Here is a 22,557-nt window from a genome sequence, read left to right on the forward strand (position 1 = left end):
CAGGTGTGTGGCTTTCCTATTCAAGTCCAATCAGTATAATCAAACACAGCTGGACTCAAATGAAGGTGTAGAACCATCTCAAGGATGATCGGAAGAAATGGACAGCACCTGAGTTAAATATATGACTGCCACAGCAAAGGGTCTGAATACTTAGGACCATGTGATATTTCAGTTTTTCTTTTTTAATAAATCTGCAAAAATGTCAACAATTCTGTGTTTTTCTGTCAATATGGGGTGCTGTGTGTACATTAATGAGGAAAAAAATAAACTTAAATGATTTTAGCAAATGGCTGCAATATAACAAAGAGTGAAAAATGTAAGGGGGTCTGAATACTTTCCGTATATATATATATATATATATATATATATATATATATATATACACATTAGTCATATTAATAAGGATAAAAAAGTTTATTCATTGATACATATAATATATTAGTAAAAAAAAAAAAAAAAAAGGGAGAACAGAAAGGGCAATTAAAGGGCCAAGTGCATATTTAAAACACATCACATATGTAGTACGGGATCTGCCAACATGTTTTGCACTAATAGCTGCTTCCTCATGGCTTGATTCTCCGTATGTGAGTCAACAAAATATCTAGTATATATACAAACAGAACAATATTAATCATATTAGAGCATACATTAAAAAACCTGTCTCCTTTGGGGACAAGTTTTTGCATACATGTATTTGAATGTATGCTCTAATATGTAATAATGATTAATTTTGTTATGTTTTTACATATACTAGATATTTTGTTGACTCGCATACGGAGAATCAAGCCTTGAGGAAGCTGCGATTACCGCAAAACATGTTTGCAGATCCCGTACTACATATGTGATACTGCACTTGATGTTTATGTGATGTGTTTTACACATGCACTTTACATAGGCCTTTAGTTGCCGTTTCTGTTCTTCCCTTTTTTTTTTTTTTTTTTACTAATATATTATATGTATATATAATTATATTATATATTATATGTACCAATGAATAAAATTATTTATCCGTATTAATATGACTAGTGTATCTATATGATATTCTAAACATTCAGGGTTTATGAAGTTGATAGACTTGTGTTGTTTTTCAAGCTAACCATGTAACTTCTTTAAGTAAGACTTAACTGAGCCAAATAAGACTCCCCCCAATACCAAAACCTTTTTTTCATAGGTATTTTTCATTGTTTACCTAAACTGTATAGTGCGTATATGATATATTCTCTATTAGAAGATTTAGTATTTCTAGAACAAAGAGCATATGATGTTCAAATATCATGCATGTTACAGTTTTTCTGGTTTTACATAAATTTTCCAAATTTGAATAGACAAATGTATAACAGATGTTTTAAGTATTTATAATGCATCTGTCCCCCTAAGTGTGAAAGACAGTTAAAAAGAAGCTTCTCATAATTGCACTGTGCCTCTTGCTATCAAACAAACTGAAGAGATTAGCTAGAAACCACACTGTCATTTTTACTTTTTTTTCACACAACAACCATACAGAAAAAGCTGTTCACATTTCAGCAATGAATTTAATTAGAGATTTAATGTTAATTTCTTATTCACAGCCAAGCGTCTAGAAACTTACAAAGAAGAGGATTCAGATGATGAGGATTTGGCAAAACTAAGGAATTTGTCCTTGTTTGATCTTGAGGCTGGAAATCAGTCCACCGTGAGACATAAAGGCACACGGGCACTGAGACGGTGCCACAGTGCTCGACCAAATATTCAAGGGCATTTTAGGAAAAAATCAGAAGGACGTTTTGATATTTCACAGGTGGCATTTAGCAGTCCCATTGTAAGTATTTTATTTACATGGATATTTTACTGTTCAGTTCAGCGCTGCATGAATAGATGTGCCTTTTACAGACTGGCCACACACACACTGCTAATTTAAAGTATTCTGCTAAGGTTTCTTTGTGTCCTAACCAGCCACTGTGTTCTGCATGGTACACCTCAGCATTTCTGAATCAAGAAGAAACAAAGTCATCATTATGTCAAGGGTAGGTTGGTAACAAACGCAGTGTTTTTTTATGGGAATTGAGTCCTACATTGCATAGAACTTCTTATGCAGCGTACACACGAGCGGACTTTTCGGCCGGACTGGTCTGACGGACCGAGTCCAGCGGACAATCCGATTGTGTGTGGGCTTCATCGGACCTTCAGCGGACTTTTCGAGTCGAAAATCTGACGGACTTTAGATTTGAAACATGCTTCAAATCTTTCCGACGGACTCGAGTGCGGTCGAAAAATCCACTCGTCTGTATGCTAGTCCGACGAACGAAAACCCACGCTAGGGCAGCTATTGGCTACTGGCTATCAACTTCCTTATTTTAGTCCGGTCGTACGTCATCACGTACGAATCCATTGGACTTTGGTGTGATCGTGTGTAGGCAAGTCTGTTTGTTCAAAAGTCCGTTGGAAGTCCGTCAAAAGTCCATCGGAAAGTCCGTCGGACCAGTCCGGTTGAAAAGTCTGGCCGTGTGTATGCGGCCTCACTCCTTGCTTGGAAAAGTGATAAATGATTTCGTAGCTCCCATTCAAGCGATTCCTTGCTTTTCAGTTAGTCCACAGCTGTTCTTTGGCAAATGGATTTTTTAGCAGAAAAATATCTGTTCAACTTTGGGCCCCAGGGCAAATGTTGTTAGCTTGGGGCTCAATAGATAACATCCTTTGACAACATTGTCATTCCTTATGTAAATGGTGATTAAAAGATTAATCCCATATATGAAAACATTTTCAATCACTCCTTCTTGCAACAGGGCCCTTGGAGTCCTCCCATAGAAATAACGTGTGAAGGTCCCTGATTTTTTTGCTTTCCTTTTATATCACATAAATGTACGGCACTGCTGTACATGATGGACTAGTGAAAAGCCTGAGTAACCTCAGCAGCTGGATCTGTAGCAGCTCTGGGATCTATGAGACCGCCATCACCTAAATCTTTAGTGGCCCGGAAGGAGAGTGAGAGCTGTATTAATTCTGACATGCAAACAAACTCGTTTTTAGGCACCCTAAGGAGAGCCTGCATGATGAGGGTTTGCACCTAAAACTAAAGCCTAGTACATGCCAGTAGTTTTTTTCGTGCAACCCAGCAGGGGTGAATGAAGAAAAACTCACAGCTCAGGAGGATCTGCTGTACTAACTATCCGACGTTAGTATAACAATCTCCCCTGCTGTGTTATTGTGATCTGAGAGGGGGTCGGCCCCCCTGCCAGAACTCTCCAGTCAGCGTTCTCAGACGTTGGTTGAGAGTGCTGATTGGGAGCCAATCAGCAGACCTTTTTCCGTCGTGCCCCTTCGGACCAACTCCAGTACACATAGGCCGAATGTCGTCTGGTTTCTATTGAACCGCCCAATATTCAGGCCTGTGTGTACTAGGTTTAAGGCATGTTTATTGTTCCAAACCTTTTAGAGTTCTCTTGCATGGAGTTGGACTTTAAAAGTACATGCAGCTTCCTAGATTGTATTGACTCCTATATTATATAGTGGCTTGTTCTTCATCACAATAAAACAAAGTGTTGGCAGTCAAGAGCATCTCACCGCTTCGCTGGGCCCTAATAAAGCAGTAATGTCATTGTGCAGGTAGCTCAGTTACATAATCAATCTGCTGATAGTTGGTTTGCAAACAGGATTTGTCCAGTCTTGCTGTCCCTTTTGGCAGTTGCGTTTCCTGTTATTTATGTCCCTGTGTATGGTTTAGATGGAATTACAGGCACATGTGCAATAATTTTCAATAATAACCATTTTGCCTCAGGAATCATTGTTACACACTGAGAGAATAAATATATATTGATTACGGACCACGTTGTTACGAGCGGCAATGCCTGCATAGAATTGTGAAATAAGGAATGAAATACTGTAATTTGTAAGAATGAAATAAGACAGATTCACTACTCGACAAAGCCATTGCTTTCTTGAACAGCTGTTAACAACATCAGTATCCAGCATCATTAAACAGAATCAGTATCTCAGTAACCCTCCTGCAGGATACAAGCAGTTTTTGATAGTAATTCTCTGCCCATTTCCAAAGCTAGTTAAGCCATCAAAATTAAAGTGTAAAATATGGTGTTTGAATTCAAACAAATGGTTGCTTAATTCCTTCCTAGAATTGTTTATTCATTCTACATAGTTCTAACTAATAAATGACTGTATTCTACACAGACTAATGGCCCGTACACATGATCCGAATATCGTACGACCGATCGTACGACCGTTCTCGCTTAATAGTCGCAAATAGAAATTGAATAGCTAAATAAAGTCACGAAAATTCTCGTACGACAGACAAAAAAATCGGAAGTAATGTCATGTGTTGTAATGTATTTGTATTGTATTTTCGGACGACAACTATACTGACTAAACGAAAATCGTACGATCTGGAATAGTACAAGGACATTTTTCGGGTATGTCTGATCGAATAATATTGGATGAACGGTCGTGATCGGCTGTCGAAAGCAGTGTACACACGATCCGAATATCGTACGATCCTTCCTTGGACGACCGTTTTCGTACGATATTCGGATCATGTGTACGGGCCATAAGGGACCTCTCTCAAATATAAGGTGAATATAAAACTGCATTATTGCAAATCTTTTATTATTGCTACAGTAATATCAATTATTAAATTTAATAGCTCATATCACCTCAAATTTAACCCCTTGGAGCCGGCCAATATGTATTCTGCTACAATATTTTTGGTAAAAAATTCCCAGTAAGTGTATATTGATTGGTTTGCGCAAAAGTTATAGCATCTACAAACTATGGGATATTTTTATTTATTATTTTTTTTTACTAGTAATGGCAGTGATCAGCGACTTATAGTGGGACTGCGATATTGCGGCGAACAGTCGGGACACTAACTGACACTTTTGTCACTTTTTGGGGACCAGTGACACTAATACAATACAGTCAGTGCTAAAAATATACACTGTCACTGTACTATTGATACTGACTAGGAAGTGGTTAACATCAGGGCCGATCAAATGGTTAAATGTGTTCCTGGCCAGTGCTTTACTACTGTGGGGAAGGTGCTTGTACTACGAGAAGGCATGGATTGGTGCTCCTGCATAGCAGAGACACAGGATCCATGTCTTCTGTAGTGACAGAACGATGATCTGCCTTGTTTACAAAGACAGACCACCATCCTTCTTGTGTACCGAAGCATCAGTAGGTGCCGGTGGACTTCAAGTCCACTGTACCTGCCAACCATCTCCCGCTGTATCTAATCTGGCGCGTGCCCCCAGACCCGGAAGTGCAAGATCACATACTAAGTAAGAAGAGCTGCCTTACTGCCGTATATATACAGTATACGCTCAGCAATCGGTTAAGGAGTTTAGGATGCTGGGAGGTGGGACAGGGTTTATGATCATGTGACCGCTATGTTTGGAAAGCGCCGATCGCATGTAGCAATGGGAGTTTTCCGTTAGCCACCAGTAACCGTGTAGGGAACGCGCTCTTGGCACGTCTGTATTTACACTAATAAGCACAAATATGCAGCTGCTCAGCGCCAAGGCCCACCTGCCTAGAGGCTGCATATTTGTTTGCAGCCGGTGCCAAGGGGTTAACGAGTATCTGTACTTTTAATAGTACTAATATTGGTTTTCCTTCACTACCAGGGCAATTTTGTTAATGCATGACTACACCTTACTTAAAGACATCCCACCATTTACGCTGCCTAATTATCCCCTTTTTTGGTGTGAGGTACTGGGCAATTATTTTTCAATGCTTGCAGCATCTACAAAGTTGCTGCAAAAGGTGGAGCAGGGACTTAATAAGGCAGCACCATCAGGTACAGTTTTCCATTAGCCTAGGGATTGATTGAAACAGCTGTGTTTTAATTCTTAATTGTTTTTTGTGTGTCTGTCTTGGTCCTGTTTGGGAACATTTCTTCCTGCCCAAAATGCAACTAGAAATTAGTGCAAATCTCTCCAGAATGAAGGAGCTTCCCTCAATGGCAATTTACCCGAAGTAGAAATTCTAGTATTGATTAGAAGAATAGATTTGAAATCAAAGGGTTTTGATTTTTTTGAGGACTTGAGGGTCAACAGTTTCCCCTGTATTTCCCGAAGCTGTACTGCACTACTGGTCAGGTGTGGCGTCAGAAAATATAGAGGGTAAACTTTGCCTTTCCCTTTTGCCGCTTTTTGACATCATAAATTATTCAATATCTGTAGAATTTAGAATTGCGAAAGTACCGTTATTTGGTGGACTTGACCTGTGGTGGAATTTATTATAGACCTAATTGATGAATGTTTGTGCATATCGGTCAGTTTTCTTGCTGTCAGCAAATCTGACATCTGCTTTTTCAAGTTATTCGTTATAAATATCACCCATACATGCAAGAATTCCTGCATAGTTTATTTTCCTGAATTCATTTTACTATTTTTACATCATTCTATAGGACACTCCCTACACCGAGGCCAAATAATATAGATTTTTATCATTTTGTTCTCGATACACTGAATATGCTCCAGCAGTCTCCAGAGAACATTTACAATAAGGCAATAAGGCAATCATAATATATCTTTTAATTAAACCAAGGCTGTATTAATGGGTATAGACTCTTTCCCTTTAAACCTCTAAGCACATGTCTGCGTTCACAAGAATCCTTTTATCTCCATTATGTAATTAAAAGGCTTTCTGTGAATGAATAGCACGTTGCTAAATTAAGTGCTTCTAAGTTAACAAGCCAAAGTCAGACATTTATACAGTGCACAATTGACTATACAAGTCATGTATGAGGAACTACAGCATTTTAACTTGATTAATTATGTATAATGTCATTGTACTGTAACCGTATTTACAAATTAGTTTTATCTTCCACATTGCAGTTCTTTTAATTGTTTGATGGATCGTCGCTAGCGGGTACATCTGGGGCAATATTCATCTTTTTTGGGAAGTTAATAAATTGCTAATGATCTTTTCTTTACCCCTGTGACTAATATTCTAAAAAGCACATTTTCAACTCTTATAAATCCATTATATTGTGTGTGTGTGTGTGTGTGTGTGTGTGTATATATATGCATACAGGCATATACCCCACTTTTAAGTACACATTGGGCTTTATTTACTAAAGCTGGAAAGGGCAAAATGAGCTTCTAACCCCAGCTTGTTCAGTTAAGCTTTGGTAATAAAACATGGAAGCTGATTTGTTTCTATGCAGAAGTGAGCCTGATTTTGCACTTTCCAGCTTTAGTAAATAAACCCCATTGCGTACTTAAAAGTAGCGTATGCCTGTATATATCATTTTTGGGCAAGGAGAACCCTGCCCGATAGTGTTCACTCAGTTCTTAACCACACCCAGATTTTAAATCTTAAACATAGTTTTGCTTGCATACCCAACCTGACCCCTTAAATGGCTGTATGCTTAAACCTCAGCACTGCACTTAATGCTACCAAGCCATAATCTACACACCAAATCCAAGTTATAGTGCAGGTTTATGAGACGTACTGATGAAAACCAATATTTTTGCACTGGTATGCCATTTCTGCTTTCTTTGTAGACACATACAGAAAACTAAAGCACTATGCTGATCCATCAAACATCTGCATTTATGTTTAGTATCTGTAAACATTTTTCACAACACAGTACCATCAGGTTCAAATTTAAAATCTAAAGAAATTCTTTCAGATATTCCATTCATGCACCATTGGTCATTATGTTCATATACAACTATGAGTAAAAAGGTAGTAGTATTGCATTTTGCAGCATATTGTTGTAATCAAATCCATGAACCATAAAACCCACCTATTGCAATAATTTTTTTATAATTCCTTTCGTTTTGTGCCAATGACGTCAGGACAGAAGTTGGGTGAATCTCTCAAAAAGGGATGCAGACTACAATAATACTGTATACTGTATCCAAAAGCTTGAATAATTGCTTTGGTTGGAATTTCAGTTTACACAGATTGTTAACTATATGTGACATTAATAACCCCCTATAATTATATCAAAATTGAAAAGGTGCAAAAAAATGTAAAAATAAATAAATGGTAAATCCAATAATATTGTAATAGTCCACAAAGTCTACAGCTCAATTTTTGATGTTGTGTATATCTCATTAATAAGGGTTGTCCATTTCTATGTCTGTTTCCTCCTAACCATTTGGATAAATACTCATCCTAAGTAGATCATCTTCATTAAAGTCGTTATAAACCACGACTGGTTTAAGAAAATTAATAAATAACACCTGTAAGGCAATTGCATAATGTGCTAATATGCATTGGTGTGTGGAAGAAATATGTATTACTGTACCCGTAAGAAACAGAAATGTGTATTTTCTGCTTATTTATAAAATACTATATTTGCACTTACAACACAATTTTTGCATTCCGGATGTGTTTCTGCATGCACTTTTTTGATGCGTTCCAGTGTGCTTTTCCCCTCCTTTTTTTTCCTCATCTCAATTGAGGACATGTACATTCCAGTGCATTTTTCCGCATTTCAGGTGCGTTCCATACAGAAAAAATGCAACATATTTTACTTTTGTTGACTGCACTGGAATGCACTGTACTGGCGTGAACTAGAGCTATTGGAATGTTAAACACTGTCCATGCATTTTTGATGCAGAATAAAAATGCACTGGACTGCATTTGGTGTGAACTAGCCATTAAGAAGATCAACTCAGAATGAACATGCTTTCTTATTCTGGAAAGCTTCTGCTACTACCAGCTTCTCCTATTTTCTGACTTCCACTTCTAGTAAGTATTGTTTTATAATGCATCACTACAAACTACAAGGCCAATAGTATATAGAAACAAAGACAGACAAATCTGTAAAGGTGTGTAAAAAGTGACACACATGCCTCCAGCAAATGTGACTTCACCTTCACCTTCAGAGAATGACCCCTGAATAAACAGTAGGGTCAAATGAGCTTGTCCCCTTCAGGGGCTAATTCCCAGATGGTACATGGATCTCCTCTGCTAACATCCCTAGAGCATGTAGATACATTCATAGAAAGCAAAAAGACAACCAATAGTGTTCTATGTTTTATGTTTTAATGCTGTCAATATAGAATAACACTTACAAGACAATGCTGACAGGAACGCTTAACAATGCCGACTCGATATTGCCAGTAGGATGGCCGTGGGATTATGTCATGAACATGGCTTTGCCCCCTATATGCATTACGTCCTAAGGCAGAACTTCATCAGTAGGAGCCAATACGTCTACCCGCTGTAAAAATAACACACCCTGCCCCCTCCATGATAACCTGAATAAACAAATGAGTAACAGGTCCCAGAAGCCTCCTGGTGGAGCAAAAGGGGCCAAATGCACTTGAACATGCAAAAATATAGGTTATTTCTTCGGCATTTTGAATCATTAAATATAAAAGAATGCAGTTCAACAAGCCATTAATCTGTATTATTGTGTTTGCTTAATTACAAGTTATAGAACAATGATTTGTTTTATTCTAATTGCACACATGATTTTTCTTTATTTTATTTTTTGCTAAAAGGGCAATTTCTCACAAGGCTATCCCAGTGTTTCAGAGGTACACAATAAAAGTCTGTGTCCAACAATAGCCTTTGCATAGCATAACTAATAATAGAAAGTATACTTTGTGCATTTTTCCACCTGAACTTACACATTGGTAAAAAGAGACGTCTTATGTGATGCATAACAAATGCATGAATAATTATTTGGCTTAGAGATATCTCTAATTGGATGGGTAGGCAGAAAGATTTATATGGCAAGTGAAGCATTACAGAGCGGCAGAAAGCATAGCTGCAAGTGTAAAAATAATAGCCACAACACAATAACTGGGAATCTGTAATTCAAATTATATACAGTATATTTCCTGTTGTAAATTCATAACATCTTGGGACCCTATCAACACACACATTCTCTGAAGGTTTACTTAGAGAAAATAAAATTATGTGAAAAATGAATAAGCAGGTAAGCAAGTTAGATTTTTCTGTATTAGTGCAGAGCAACTGTGCTGTCCAAGTGTAAAATATTTCTGTAGTGTTGGTAAATGTATTAGTGTGTTTTAACAATAGGCCTCATTTATTTTAGTATGCTAAATGAGTGTTCTAGGGTAGTCCTTTGGGTAAAAAAAATAATTAGCAACAAAGGCAAGATTTAGTATTAAACTCCCATTAAGATAGCAAAAACACTAATTTATTCAGGTATACATTTATTAAAGGCCAACGCTAGCTTGGGCACAAAATATAAAAATCCACTCCCACCCTCTTGCATAAATAAAAAAAGCTGTTCCAGTTATACTCTGCACCAATCTCTGGTGCTGCCCCCTACAGAATTGTCAATCCAGCAATGAGGCGGCGGTTATTTTACAGCTTTAATGATGACCAGTGTCATTCAACCCACTTTCTGTGAACACAGGATGTCAACACTTTGTCTCTTGCCCTGGACACATGCCACAGAGAATGGTGCACATCATTACAGGGATTCTGTTCTTCTCACTTTTTGTTGTGAATTTAGCCAGGAAGTGTGGGGAAATCTTTCCTTTGGTACACCGAAAGGAAACAATAACCCAGTAGATCTTTTACCCATTCCATAGTCTTTTGCTTTTTTTCCCCCCATAATAAAGTATATTTTTTTTATATTATCTCTTGAGAATTAAACCCATGGTTTGCTATTTGTTATTTGAAAAACACAAACCAGCCTTGTAAAAATGTATAGTTTAATCCATAAATGTGTATTAACCAACAGTAAAAATACAACTTTTCTGAATCTGAGATATAGCACGCCATGGAATCTCATCAGCAACAACAGCAGAGAATGACTTGAGCATTGGAAAAGATTATTTTTCATCCAGTGCAAACTGGCTTCCTCTGGGTCAGCATTACCCATTTTAATATTGCAATACTAGATGGGATTGTGTCATTCCTTTAATTATCAAATATATAAAAATAACATCTGTTCTAAAAACAAACTGCAAAGCCTGGACAAGTTCCAGAAAAGAGTAATGAAATCTAGTGTAACCAGATGCCAGCTACAGGACAAATGTTACTAATTGGGATATAGTCAGGAAAAATGAACACGGAGTTCATGCAGGAAAAAATTAACATGGAGTTCTTGCAGGAAAAAATTAACACGGAGTTCTTGCAGGAAAAAATGAACACGAAGTTCATGCAGGAAAAGTAAACCGGAATCTGCACACAGAATATTTTTGTCCTGAAATACAAATTTTCCTGCAATATGTTTTGTACTGTGCATCTCCACACACTGGTTATTTTAACAGATCAAGAAGCCAATTTGTTTTCACTGGGAGAAGTTTTAAAAGCTTCATCGGGGAAATAAAAGGGCTTTTATTGTTTATATCTGTTCAACTATGTCTTTGAATGAGGGCAGTCTGAAAGGGATGAGAAAACAGGATTAATTAGTTTTCTTTTCTGTTTCAGGAAAAAGACGTGACCCCAGATCAGATGCTGTTAAAGAAGGTCAGAGAAGCATCAGTCCAAATTGAAACTCTATCTCCCATTAAGGCACAGAGCAGCGCCAGACCTTCAGTTTCTCCGTACACCGATTTTTTCTTAGCGTTAGCCATTTGTAATACAGTAGTTGTCTCCACAGCAACGGAGCCAAGGCAGAGGGTAAGTGCTGGGTGCTTGGCTACATTTGTGCATTATGCTTATTATAAATCCTTCATACTTTTTTCATTTAGGCTGCATTCACATCTGAGCATTCCATGAAAGCGTGCAAAAGCACACAGTTTCATGTAAGTTCATAGAACATGTGAAAAAACATGCATCTTGCTTGTGGTGCCATTCATAGTTAATGGCACTCCAAACACAACAAGCGGACACATGAAGCTCAGCAGCCAAAAAGGTACATGAGCTTTGTCACACATAGGGCATCCCATTGCATTGAATGGACCTATTTATACGTGTAGTGTGAAAAATGCACCAAAAAAGTGATAAATAAGAGAGCAAAAATGTGCATTTATGAGATACTAGGTGTGAACCTAGCCTAAAAGTGACACTAATGATTGTTTGTTATTTAACCTTCATGTCTCTCTATAGGGGAGATTTCCTCTCAGCTACTATCCCTGTGACGCATCCTTGTCATCCAAGCTTGTTTCCAGTATATGTAATTTATACCTATTGAGGATCCAGGGAGCCATAGTGGATTTCTAGAATTAATATATGGAGAGTACAGTTCAAGAAAAGTGGGGCATGAAACTTCAGCTAACACCAATGTCTTATGTGTCACAGGCAGCATAAACTGGGGCAAGGGGACATCTGCTTCTTGGAACATTACAAATAAGATATGTTGGTCTGGTGGCTCTCGAGCTTCCCCCACATTAAGACCTAAAATCAGAAGAGGAACTGGTATAAATGACAGATTATTTGTGATGATGGCATTTTTTTTTATTTAGGGCCCATTTCCACCCTTGTGCTACCGGTAATGCTAATTGCCATGTTGTGGGTGCCATATATTGTGAATTACAGCCCAATGCACCTAAAAAACACAAGTGTGGTGCAGAGCACCACAGTGCAGTACCGTGTAATGTGTGGAGTACTGCAGAAATATGCAGCCTGCCTCATTTGTTGTATGCTTCGTTTGATTCAGCCCATTTATTTTAAATGAACAGTTTAACGTGCTGCGTGTAACATAAGTCAATACGTGACAACATAAGCTTTTGAGGCATTAATGGGCATTTTTACATTTTCATCCAAGTCAGTTTTACACATCAACAGTCATCCCGTTCAGCTTATAAATTAGTTCATCCTTAAAAATGTATCCTTTGCAAACAGCACATGTATGTGAAAAGATGTAGAAAAAAACCTTCATATCCTTTAAGACAGTACCCACATTTAGTTTTACCATGCCCAATAATCAAGGCAGCATCATGCTATACTTTGGTTTATCCCCCAGGCAAAAAGCTCCTCCTCTGGTCGTGGGGTAGGAAGTGAGGGGGCACAGACAACTATTAAACACTTATCAGTGGATGTACTTTTTTCACTTTAACCTACATTAAAACAGATAAGGCTTGATTTCCTCTTTCTTTTAGGACACCTGTATTGCTAAAAAGCATAGACTGTAATTGCTGAGCTCCTTTGGAAATGATTTGCCAGAAATTAAGCTGTTATGCTGATCTAAATTCTTCAATGTAAATGACCCAGAACAAGTATATAAATTAGGAGTTGCAATAATACTCATCATTTACATTTGCATGCTTGCTGTAGGTCAATGATGCAGAAAGTATTGAGGCCAAAGAGTACTGGACAGCTTGCATTTCCACATTATTACTAATAGCATCCCCCTTATTCTTTCGGGAGGTTTCCTTGAACTATTTAGCCAGGGCCTACACAACCCCCCCCCCCCCCACACACACACACTCTTCCCATCAGTCAGTAAGGCTTATGGTCACTATGGTCTATCTTTTTGTGAAATTAAAGATGGTGGAGGGTGTCTTTGACATAAAGTGGTAAATAAAGCTAGGACTGAGATGATCACGATTGACTATTACACATATAGCGCTACCCCTGCAGGAGCCTCTGGTAAGTTGGGCCTATTTATCCCACTTACAGCATACATAGCCAGGCACATAGGACTTTTGGAATACTTCTTCTGTCTCAAAGATCAGTCTAGAGGTTTCTTTTAAGCTTTTTATTAGAACAATAACTTAGATAGGGATAGGGAGCATGGGATACCCTGCAACTGTAGAACAACTTGAGGACTGCCTGGCTTCTGGATGCTCCGTACAAAAATGCAGGCTGTATCTCTTGGCTGTCTTGCACAACTCCTGGCTGTACTGGGCAAACATCTAAGCATTATTGCATGCTCCTGGCTCCACTGCACTTGCTGTGTGTGGGGGGGGGGGGGGTGGCAGAGCACCCCACTGCCCACTGATAACTTCCTTCTGATGCAAACAAAGCTTTCCCAGTACACTTACCAGCTAGCCTGCAAAACAACCAAACTGACCCTGTCTAACAATTCATGTTAAAAACAGAGGCTTTTGTTTGCAAACATTTGCAAATATATGCATAAGCCGCAGTGCCCACATCAAGGCTCCTCTGTATATTGCGGTCCTCACTCTATAATGTTCAGAGTCTCCCAAGTTGGAGCGAACATATAGCAGTGATTAGATTGAGGAAGGTGTACCTGGGGGGAGCCCAACCCTCTTTAAAGGCACAGGGATGCATGGGACACCCAGCAAAAGCACAATGACGGCTGAATGCATCCAATGTGTCCCCTCATCCAATTCAACCAACTCCCTTCTGGCTCTTCTCAGTCTCTGGACAAAGCTCTTTCAGTAGGGCCCCCAGCTAAGCCTAGCTGAGATTTTGATGTCTTCAAAGGCTCTTCTGGCTTCCTCTCGGTTTCTTTCTTCCCTGTGGCAGAGCCCCCTGAACAGGGGTCTCCTCCTGAAGGACTGGACCCAGGAACTCTGAACCAGGCTGCCAGGCTTTAGAATATTTATAGGCTCTCCATCCTCAGGGATTGGAGACTGTCTGACTGTCTGTCCTGCTCTCCCTCCCACTATACTTCTAGAACTCTCTAGAAGACGAGAGGTATTAGCTGAACAGCAGCTTGTGATACACTAATCAACATTACAATTCATTGTTACAGAGGAACTAACTAAATTTACCTAGCAGCCTACTCTGAACTTGAAGGGTGCTACACTCTGATGTTCTAATTTTTATTTCCCTGCGTTGTATTTTTTGCCCTGATAATATTTTGTAACTTCATACAGGCAAAATTATGTTTGCATGCCAGCAAAGAATTGACAAACAAAGGATAAACTTTGCCGCAGTGTAACCTCAAATGTAGCTACTCTACCTCATTATTTGAAAGACTGGATTTGTGAAACAGCTATAAGTAGAAAATTTAGAAATAGAGAATTACACCCAAACATGCTACTCAGCATAGATACCAGATGATGATGCCAAATAACCTTCACTATACTGTAATTATTACAGTGCATTTACTGTACACAAAGAAAGGACTTAAATAATTACCAATTTTGTTGTCTGCCCCTGACTGAAAATCTAGACTTCTAGCATAGAAGAAAAACTCCTTTATCTTGGGAGCCAAACAAGGAGTTATAAATAGCAAAGTATTTCATAAGCAAGTCATAAACCTATGACATTTACAGAAACCAAGGAACTTTACTCAGTAACAGCCATAAATTTGTTTGTTTATACTCCAGTCCTGTCATATTAAAATACATTAAATTATAAAAGGCCTTAAATTGACTGGGACACGGTTATTACTGGAATAAAAAACAAAAAAAAAACAATTAAAACCAAGCTACTGCCAAAACATTTGTCACATCTGTCTGGACAAGAGGTAATTAAAAATCTCCCCAATGGGGAACACAAACAGAAATAATAACCTTACAAACTTAAATTCTTCTCCATATAAACATCAGAGTTATCCAAATGGCTGAAACATTTTCTACCATTTAATTTGGAAACCATATTTAAGTAAACCTACTATGCAAACTAATAGGTTCACTTTACGGGAGGAATAAGGAGTCAGTACTCTTTCTCACTGCCTCAAGCAACCACCAGAGAAATAAGCAGTACTTTTAAGTAAAGGGAAATTAGAGACACACACCATGTTGTGCTTGGTGCCTGAGTAACCAGTTTCCAGGTCTAACTGCTGTCAAGTGGAAAGAAGTGTAAAGTCTGTGCATGTCTCTACCACCTCAGAAAGTTGTAATTCAAAGAAGAAATCTTGCATAGTCTGGCAGTGGATCAAAATGACAGGGGAAAATTATGAGGGTAAATACAGGTTGCTGAGAGAGAAAAGTGTCTGAAGGTTACACACAGAGTATATGCATTACTAAATAGATCATGCAATGGTCTATTTATTATTTACAGGACAGGATGAGTTGAAAGTCACCAGTGATGGTTGATTATTTGAAACAACTTTAGTGAAACATTTTTGAAGTATGGAAAAGTTTTATCAAGACATTAACAAGAAACACAAAAAAAAATAAAAATCATATGCTTTAGTAATGCTGCATGTTATTTAAATGGTGGAAAGAGTCTGTGCAAAAAGGGCTCTTAGTTCATTTGATTGACAGAAGCGCCCAATGTGGTTGTTCAAAGGATAGGCACGAGTCATCTGCTTTTAGTAAAACATCCAATTACTTTATTTCACCAAATAAAACGTGTTTCATGGCTTTAAATTGCCACTTCCTCAGTTCAAGGTGATAAAATTAGTGTCTAGTATCAGCTGGTAGTGAGAACCACAGCTGCCTGCCCAGCTACATGTGATCCACCTAGATGACATCACTGCCACAAACTCTACATTCCACCTGGTGGCCAATAAAGAATATTTCCCAAGTGGATATCACTATCAGCTGTTTTTTTTTTACATTTTGAGACATATGAAACACTTGACATTGGGCGGCACAGTGGTGCAGTGGTAGCACTCTCACCTAGCAGTAAGAAGGGTCACTGGTTCGAATCCCAACCACGACACTACCTGCTTGGAGTTTGCATGTTCTCCCTGTGCCTGCGTGGGTTTCCTCCGGGTGCTCCGGTTTCCTCCCACACTCCAAAGACATGCTGGTAGGTTAATTGGATCCTGTCTAAATTGTCCCTAGTATGTATGAATGTGAGTTAGGGACCTTAGATTGTAAGCCCCTTGAGGGTAGGGACTGATGTGAATGTACAATGTATATGTAAAGCGCTGCGTAAATTGACGGCGCTATATAAGTACCTGAAATAAATAAAATAAATAAATAAATAAATTTTGGCACAAATAATATAATTATTAATATGTTTAATAGGCCTCATTCATATGTGCACATTAATGCATGTGTTTTAGCCTTGTAGCAATGTGCAGTACAATACAATTATTTAAATGCATCATGTGGCTGTGCATATATTCCTTCTTACATGCATTGTATAAACGTGCATACACTCCACATTGTTTTAAAACACACATGTATATGTGTAAAGCTATTGCATCTTTCATTGTTTGGCAGATACCATCTGCACATTTCAGATTACTTTACATTTATTTGATTAATTTACCATTCATTGTGTGTTTTTCCAGGTTACAATGGCTCCATTGCTAAAGCCATCAGCTTCATCTTTAGAGAAGTTTCAGCATCTTTTTCAAAGGCTTAAATTATTAAGGCTAAGTCAGTCTTCGAACACTACTCCATCTAGTTCTGACCCTGCAACGCCATCAAGCTCTAAGAAAAATAAAGTTAGCCCTGACAACATGTCCCGTTCTAGCACTGGAGAAAATGAAAACCAAAGCAGTGGAAAAGATGACTCTTCAACAAGCAAAAACAGCGCCGACAACTGTATCGAGGAGATGATGGCCGCCGTTGCTCCATTCCATATAGAAGATGAATTCTGTTATGAAGCAGAAAGTCCTGACGAGGCTGCACTGGTTCATGCTGCTAGAGCATATAGCTTTACCCTAATGTCCCGCACCCCAGACCAAGTCACAGTGCGACTCCCACAAGGGACACTACTCACATTTGAACTTTTATACACTTTGGGCTTTGACTCTGTCAGAAAAAGAATGTCAGTAATAGTTCGTCATCCAATAACAAGAGAAATTATTGTGTACACTAAAGGAGCAGATTCTGTCATCATGGATATACTGGAAGACCCTGCCAGAGGTATATAAAAGTTCATTTTAAAATGTTACTTAACTGTGGGCAATATGAAATATTATCTGTGGTGAAAGAGGATTCCCATATTTATATATAGTATTTGACCATAGATATTTTCACTTTCATTCAATAATTTTAAGGATCTTTCACTGCAGTTGTCTACTGAACAGAGTTGTTCCATTTACATTTATTCTCCCTAGACTCTCTTTTCATCGGACATATCTCCTGCCACAACCTTACGTCTCTAATTTGGTGATAAAGAATGAAGAAGGCATGGCTGGTACTTTACTCTTAACCACTTGAGCCCCGGACCATTATGCTGCCTAAGGACCAGAGGTCTTTTTCCAATTTGGCACTGCGTCACTTTAACTGCTAATTGCGCGGTCATGCAATGCTGTACCCAAACGAAATTTGCGTCCTTTTCTTCCCACAAATAGAGCTTTCTTTTGATGGTATTTGATCACCTCTGCGGTTTTTATTTTTTGCGCTATAAACGGAAAAAGACCGAAAATTTTGAAAAAAAATGATATTTTCTACTTTTTGTTATAAAAAAAATCCAATAAACTAAATTTTAGTCATACATTTAGGCCAAAATGTATTCGGCCACATGTCTTTGGTAAAAAAAATGTCAATAAGCGTATATTTATTGGTTTACGCAAAAGTTATAGCGTCTACAAACTAGGGTACATTTTCTGTAATTTACACAGCTTTTAGTTTATGACTGCCTATGTCATTTCTTGAGGTGCTAAAATGGCAGGGCAGTACAAAACCCCCCCAAGTGACCCCATTTTGGAAAGTAGACACCCCAAGGAAATTGCTGAGAGGCATGTTGAACCCATTGAATATTTATTTTTTTTGTCCCAAGTGATTGAATAATGACAAAAAAAAAAAAAAATATTTACAAAAAGTTGTCACTAAATGATATATTGCTCACACAGGCCATGGACCTATGTGGAATTGCACCCCAAAATACATTCAGCTGCTTCTCCTGAGTATGGGGATACCACATGTGTGGGACTTTTTGGGAGCCTAGCCGCGTACGGGGCCCCGAAAACCAATCACCACCTTCAGGATTTCTAAGGGTGTAAATTTTTGATTTTACTCCTCACTACCTATCACAGTTTCGGAGGCCATGGAATGCCCAGGTGGCACAAAACCCCCCAAAATGACCCCATTTTGGAAAGTAGACACCCCAAGCTATTTGCTGAGAGGCATATTGAGTCCATGGAATATTTTATATTTTGACACAAGTTGTGGGAAAGTGACACTTTTTTTTTTTTTTTGCATAAAGTTATCACTAAATGATATATTGCTCACACAGGCCATGGGCATATGTGCAATTGCACCCCAAAATACATTTAGCTGCTTCTCCTGAGTATGGGGATACCACATGTGTGGGACTTTTTGGGAGCCTAGCCGCGTACGGGACCCCGAAAACCAATCACCGCCTTCAGGATTTCTAAGGGTGAAAATTTTTGATTTCACTCTTCACTGCCTATCACAGTTTCGGAGGCCATGGAATGCCCAGGTGGCACAAAACCCCCCCAAATGACCCCATTTTGGAAAGTAGACACCCCAAGCTATTTGCTGAGAGGCATGGTGAGTATTTTGCAGCTCTCATTTGTTTTTGAAAATGAAGAAAGACAAGAAAAAACATTTTTTTTTTCTTTTTTCAATTTTCAAAACTTTGTGACAAAAAGTGAGGTCTGCAAAATACTCACTATACCTCTCAGCAAATAGCTTGGGGTGTCTACTTTCCAAAATGGGGTCATTTGGGGGGGGGTTTGTGCCACCTGGGCTTTCCATGGCCTCCGAAACTGTGATAGGCAGTGAAGAGTGAAATCAAAAATTCACGCCCTTAGAAAGCCTGAAGGCGGTGCTTGGTTTTCGGGGTCCCGTACGTGGCTAGGCTCCCAAAAAGTCTCACACATGTGGTATCCCCGTACTCAGGAGAAGCAGCAGAATGTATTTTGGGGTGTAATTTCACATATTCCCATGGCATGTTTTTATGCAATATAACATTTAGTGACAACTTTGTGCAAAAAAAAAAAAAAAAAATGTGTCTCTTTCCCGCAACTTGTGTCGCAATATAAAATATTCCATGGACTCGACATGCCTCTCAGCAAATAGCTTGGGGTGTCTACTTTCCAAAATGGGGTCATTTGGGGGGGTTTTGAACTGTCCTGGCATTTTATGCACAACATTTAGAAGCTTATGTCACACATCACCCACTCTTCTAACCACTTGAAGACAAAGCCCTTTCTGACACTTATTGTTTACATGAAAAAGTTATTTTTTTTTTGCAAAAAAATTACTTTGAACCCCCAAACATTATATATTTTTTTAAAGCAAATGCCCTACAGATTAAAATGGTGGGTGTTTCATTTTTTCTTTTCACACAGTATTTGCGCAGCGATTTTTCAAACGCATTTTTTGGGGAAAAAACACACTTTTTTAAATTTTAATGCACTAAAACACACTATATTGCCCAAATGTTTGATGAAATAAAAAAGATGATCTTAGGCCGAGTACATGGATACCAAACATGACATGCTTTAAAATTGCGCACAAACGTGCAGTGGCAACAAAATAAATACATTTTTAAAAGCCTTTAAAAGCCTTTACAGGTTACCACTTTAGATCTACAGAGGAGGTCTACTGCAAAAATTACTGCCCTCGATCTGACCTTCGCGGTGATACCTCACATGCATGGTGCAATTGCTGTTTACGTTTGACGACAGACCGCCGATTGCGTTCGCCTTAGCGCGAGAGCAGGGGGCGACAGGGGTGCTTTTTTTTTTTTTTTTTTTTTTTTTTTCTTTATTATTTTTCTGCTTTTTTTATCTTATTTTTAAACTGTTCCTTTCATATTTTTTTTTTTTAATCATTTTTATTGTTATCTCGGGGAATGTAAATATCCCCTATGATAGCAATAGGTAGTGACAGGTACTCTTTTTTGAAAAAATTGGGGTCTATTAGACCCTAGATCTCTCCTCTGCCCTCAAAGCATCTGACCACACCAAGATCGGTGTGATAAAATGCTTCCCCAATTTCCCAATGGCGCTATTTACATCCGGCGAAATCTAAGTCATAAAATGCTCGTAGCTTCCGGTTTCTTAGGCCATAGAGATGTTTGGAGCCACTCTGGTCTCTGATCAGCTCTATGGTCAGCTGGCTGAATCACCGGCTGCATTCTCAGGTTCCCTGTTGAGACAGGAGAGCCAGAGAAAAACACGGAAGACGGTGGGGGGGGGCATTCCCTCCCACGGCTTGTAAAAGCAGTCTAGAGGCTAATTAGCCGCTAGGATTGCTTTTACATGAAAGCCGACCGCTGGCTGAAAAGAATGATACCAAGATGATACCTAAACCTGCAGGCATCATTCTGGTATAACCACTCAAAGTCGTGAATGGCGTACCTGAAGACAAAAAAATGGTTAACAATAAAGCACAGTAAACGGTAAAGTATAAAAAATTGCATACCTGAAAAAGCAAACATGATAAAACATAATAACAATAAAACATTGCAGAATAGAATACAGTAAAAAAGAGCAGAACAATAGAGAGAGAATAGAGAGAGAGAGAACAATAAAACGACAACTATTTTTTTTTATTTTATATATATATTTTTTTTTTTACACTTTTTTTGTAACTAACTTTTGTAACTGTAACCGGTTCCAGGTTCGGGTCTCTCAAAATGCGATGGCATCTTGGGAGACCCTGTGAAAGTGTGTCCTAGTCTGTGCAATGCTGTACCCTACGCTAATACTCAACTAGTGAATGGTAGCGTTCAAAACATTCACCAATGCAAAGACCAGGATTGTCAGGACAGGAGGGACAATAATAGCGGGTGTCACGCCTATATCCGCGCTTCCTGCAGACACAACATCTTTTTTGGGGGGGTTCGTTGGGTAGGGGTACTCGGGAGGACATAAAGAAAATGCCTCTCATGCAGCCGACTGCATTTGATTGGGGATGTGAATGGGGGAAGTACGGGCGCTGCAGAAGTGGTGGGTTCCCAATTAGGATTGGCGAATGCAGCAGGAAGGGCACTATGGGCACGACGGGCCTGTGTTTGTCTTCTTGGTGGCAGCGGGACACTACTTGTGCTTGCCACCTCACCAGCTTGAACTGCACTTATGGGACTCGCCACGTCACCAAGTGTTGCTGCAGTGCTGGTTTGACTACGACCGGGGTGTACTAGGCCGCTGGTGCTTGCCAGTTCACCAAAACGCTACCAAAAAAACTGTTAGCGATCGCAGGGATCAAGGCCTGACTCTACGAACGCTGCAGTTATGTGTTTAGTGTTTTGTAAGTGACAGTGATCGATCGATACTGCACTTGGGTGGGCTGGGCTGGGCCGGGCGGAGGGGCAAAACACAGGTGCTAGCAGGTATCTGGGCTGATCCCGCTAACACTGCGTTTTTGGGAACCCTAAACTGCTGGGGACGCTAGTATAGATCTGATCGGATCAGATATTGATCCGTTCAGATACTATACCACTAAGGGAGGTGTATGCTGCGTGCGTGGGTGTTAGCGGTACTGGCGCTAACCTGACGCTGCCTGGGGCTGGTGCTTGCCAGTTCACCAAAACGCTACCAAAAAAACTGTTAGCGATCGCAGGGATCAGGCCTGACTCTGCGAACGCTGCAGTTATGCGTTTAGTGTTTTGTAAGGGACAGTGATCGATCGATACTGCACTTGGGTGGGCCGGGCCGGGCGGAGGGGCAAAACGCAGGTGCTAGCAGGTATCTGGGCTGATCCCGCTAACACTGCGTTTTTGGGAACCCTAAACTGCTGGGGACGCTAGTATAGATCTGATCGGATCAGATATTGATCCGATCAGATACTATACCACTAAGGGAGGTGTACGGTGCGTGCGTGGGTGTTAGCGCTACTGGCGCTAACCTGACGCTGCCTGGTGCTTGCTTGCCAGTTCACCAAAATGCTACCAAAAAAACTGTTAGCGATCGCAGGGATCAGGCCTGACTCTGCGAACGCTGCA

General features: G+C 39.3%; 1 protein-coding gene across 3 annotated transcripts in view; it reads left to right on the forward strand.

Annotated features, from left to right (window-relative positions):
* Positions 1 to 22,557, forward strand: part of ATP10B (ATPase phospholipid transporting 10B (putative)) — a 217,918-nt gene that overhangs the window by 156,119 nt on the left and 39,242 nt on the right. For all 3 annotated transcript variants that reach the window (XM_073620843.1, XM_073620846.1, XM_073620845.1), the window contains 3 exons: positions 1,569 to 1,798; positions 11,365 to 11,556; positions 16,982 to 17,561. In XM_073620843.1, the coding sequence (XP_073476944.1) occupies positions 1,569 to 1,798; positions 11,365 to 11,556; positions 16,982 to 17,561 (1,002 nt within the window). The remainder of the gene's footprint in view (positions 1 to 1,568; positions 1,799 to 11,364; positions 11,557 to 16,981; positions 17,562 to 22,557) is intronic.

This window comes from Aquarana catesbeiana, linkage group LG03 (assembly GCF_042186555.1).
Source record: "Aquarana catesbeiana isolate 2022-GZ linkage group LG03, ASM4218655v1, whole genome shotgun sequence".
In the NCBI taxonomy this organism is placed as follows: Eukaryota; Metazoa; Chordata; class Amphibia; order Anura; family Ranidae; genus Aquarana; species Aquarana catesbeiana.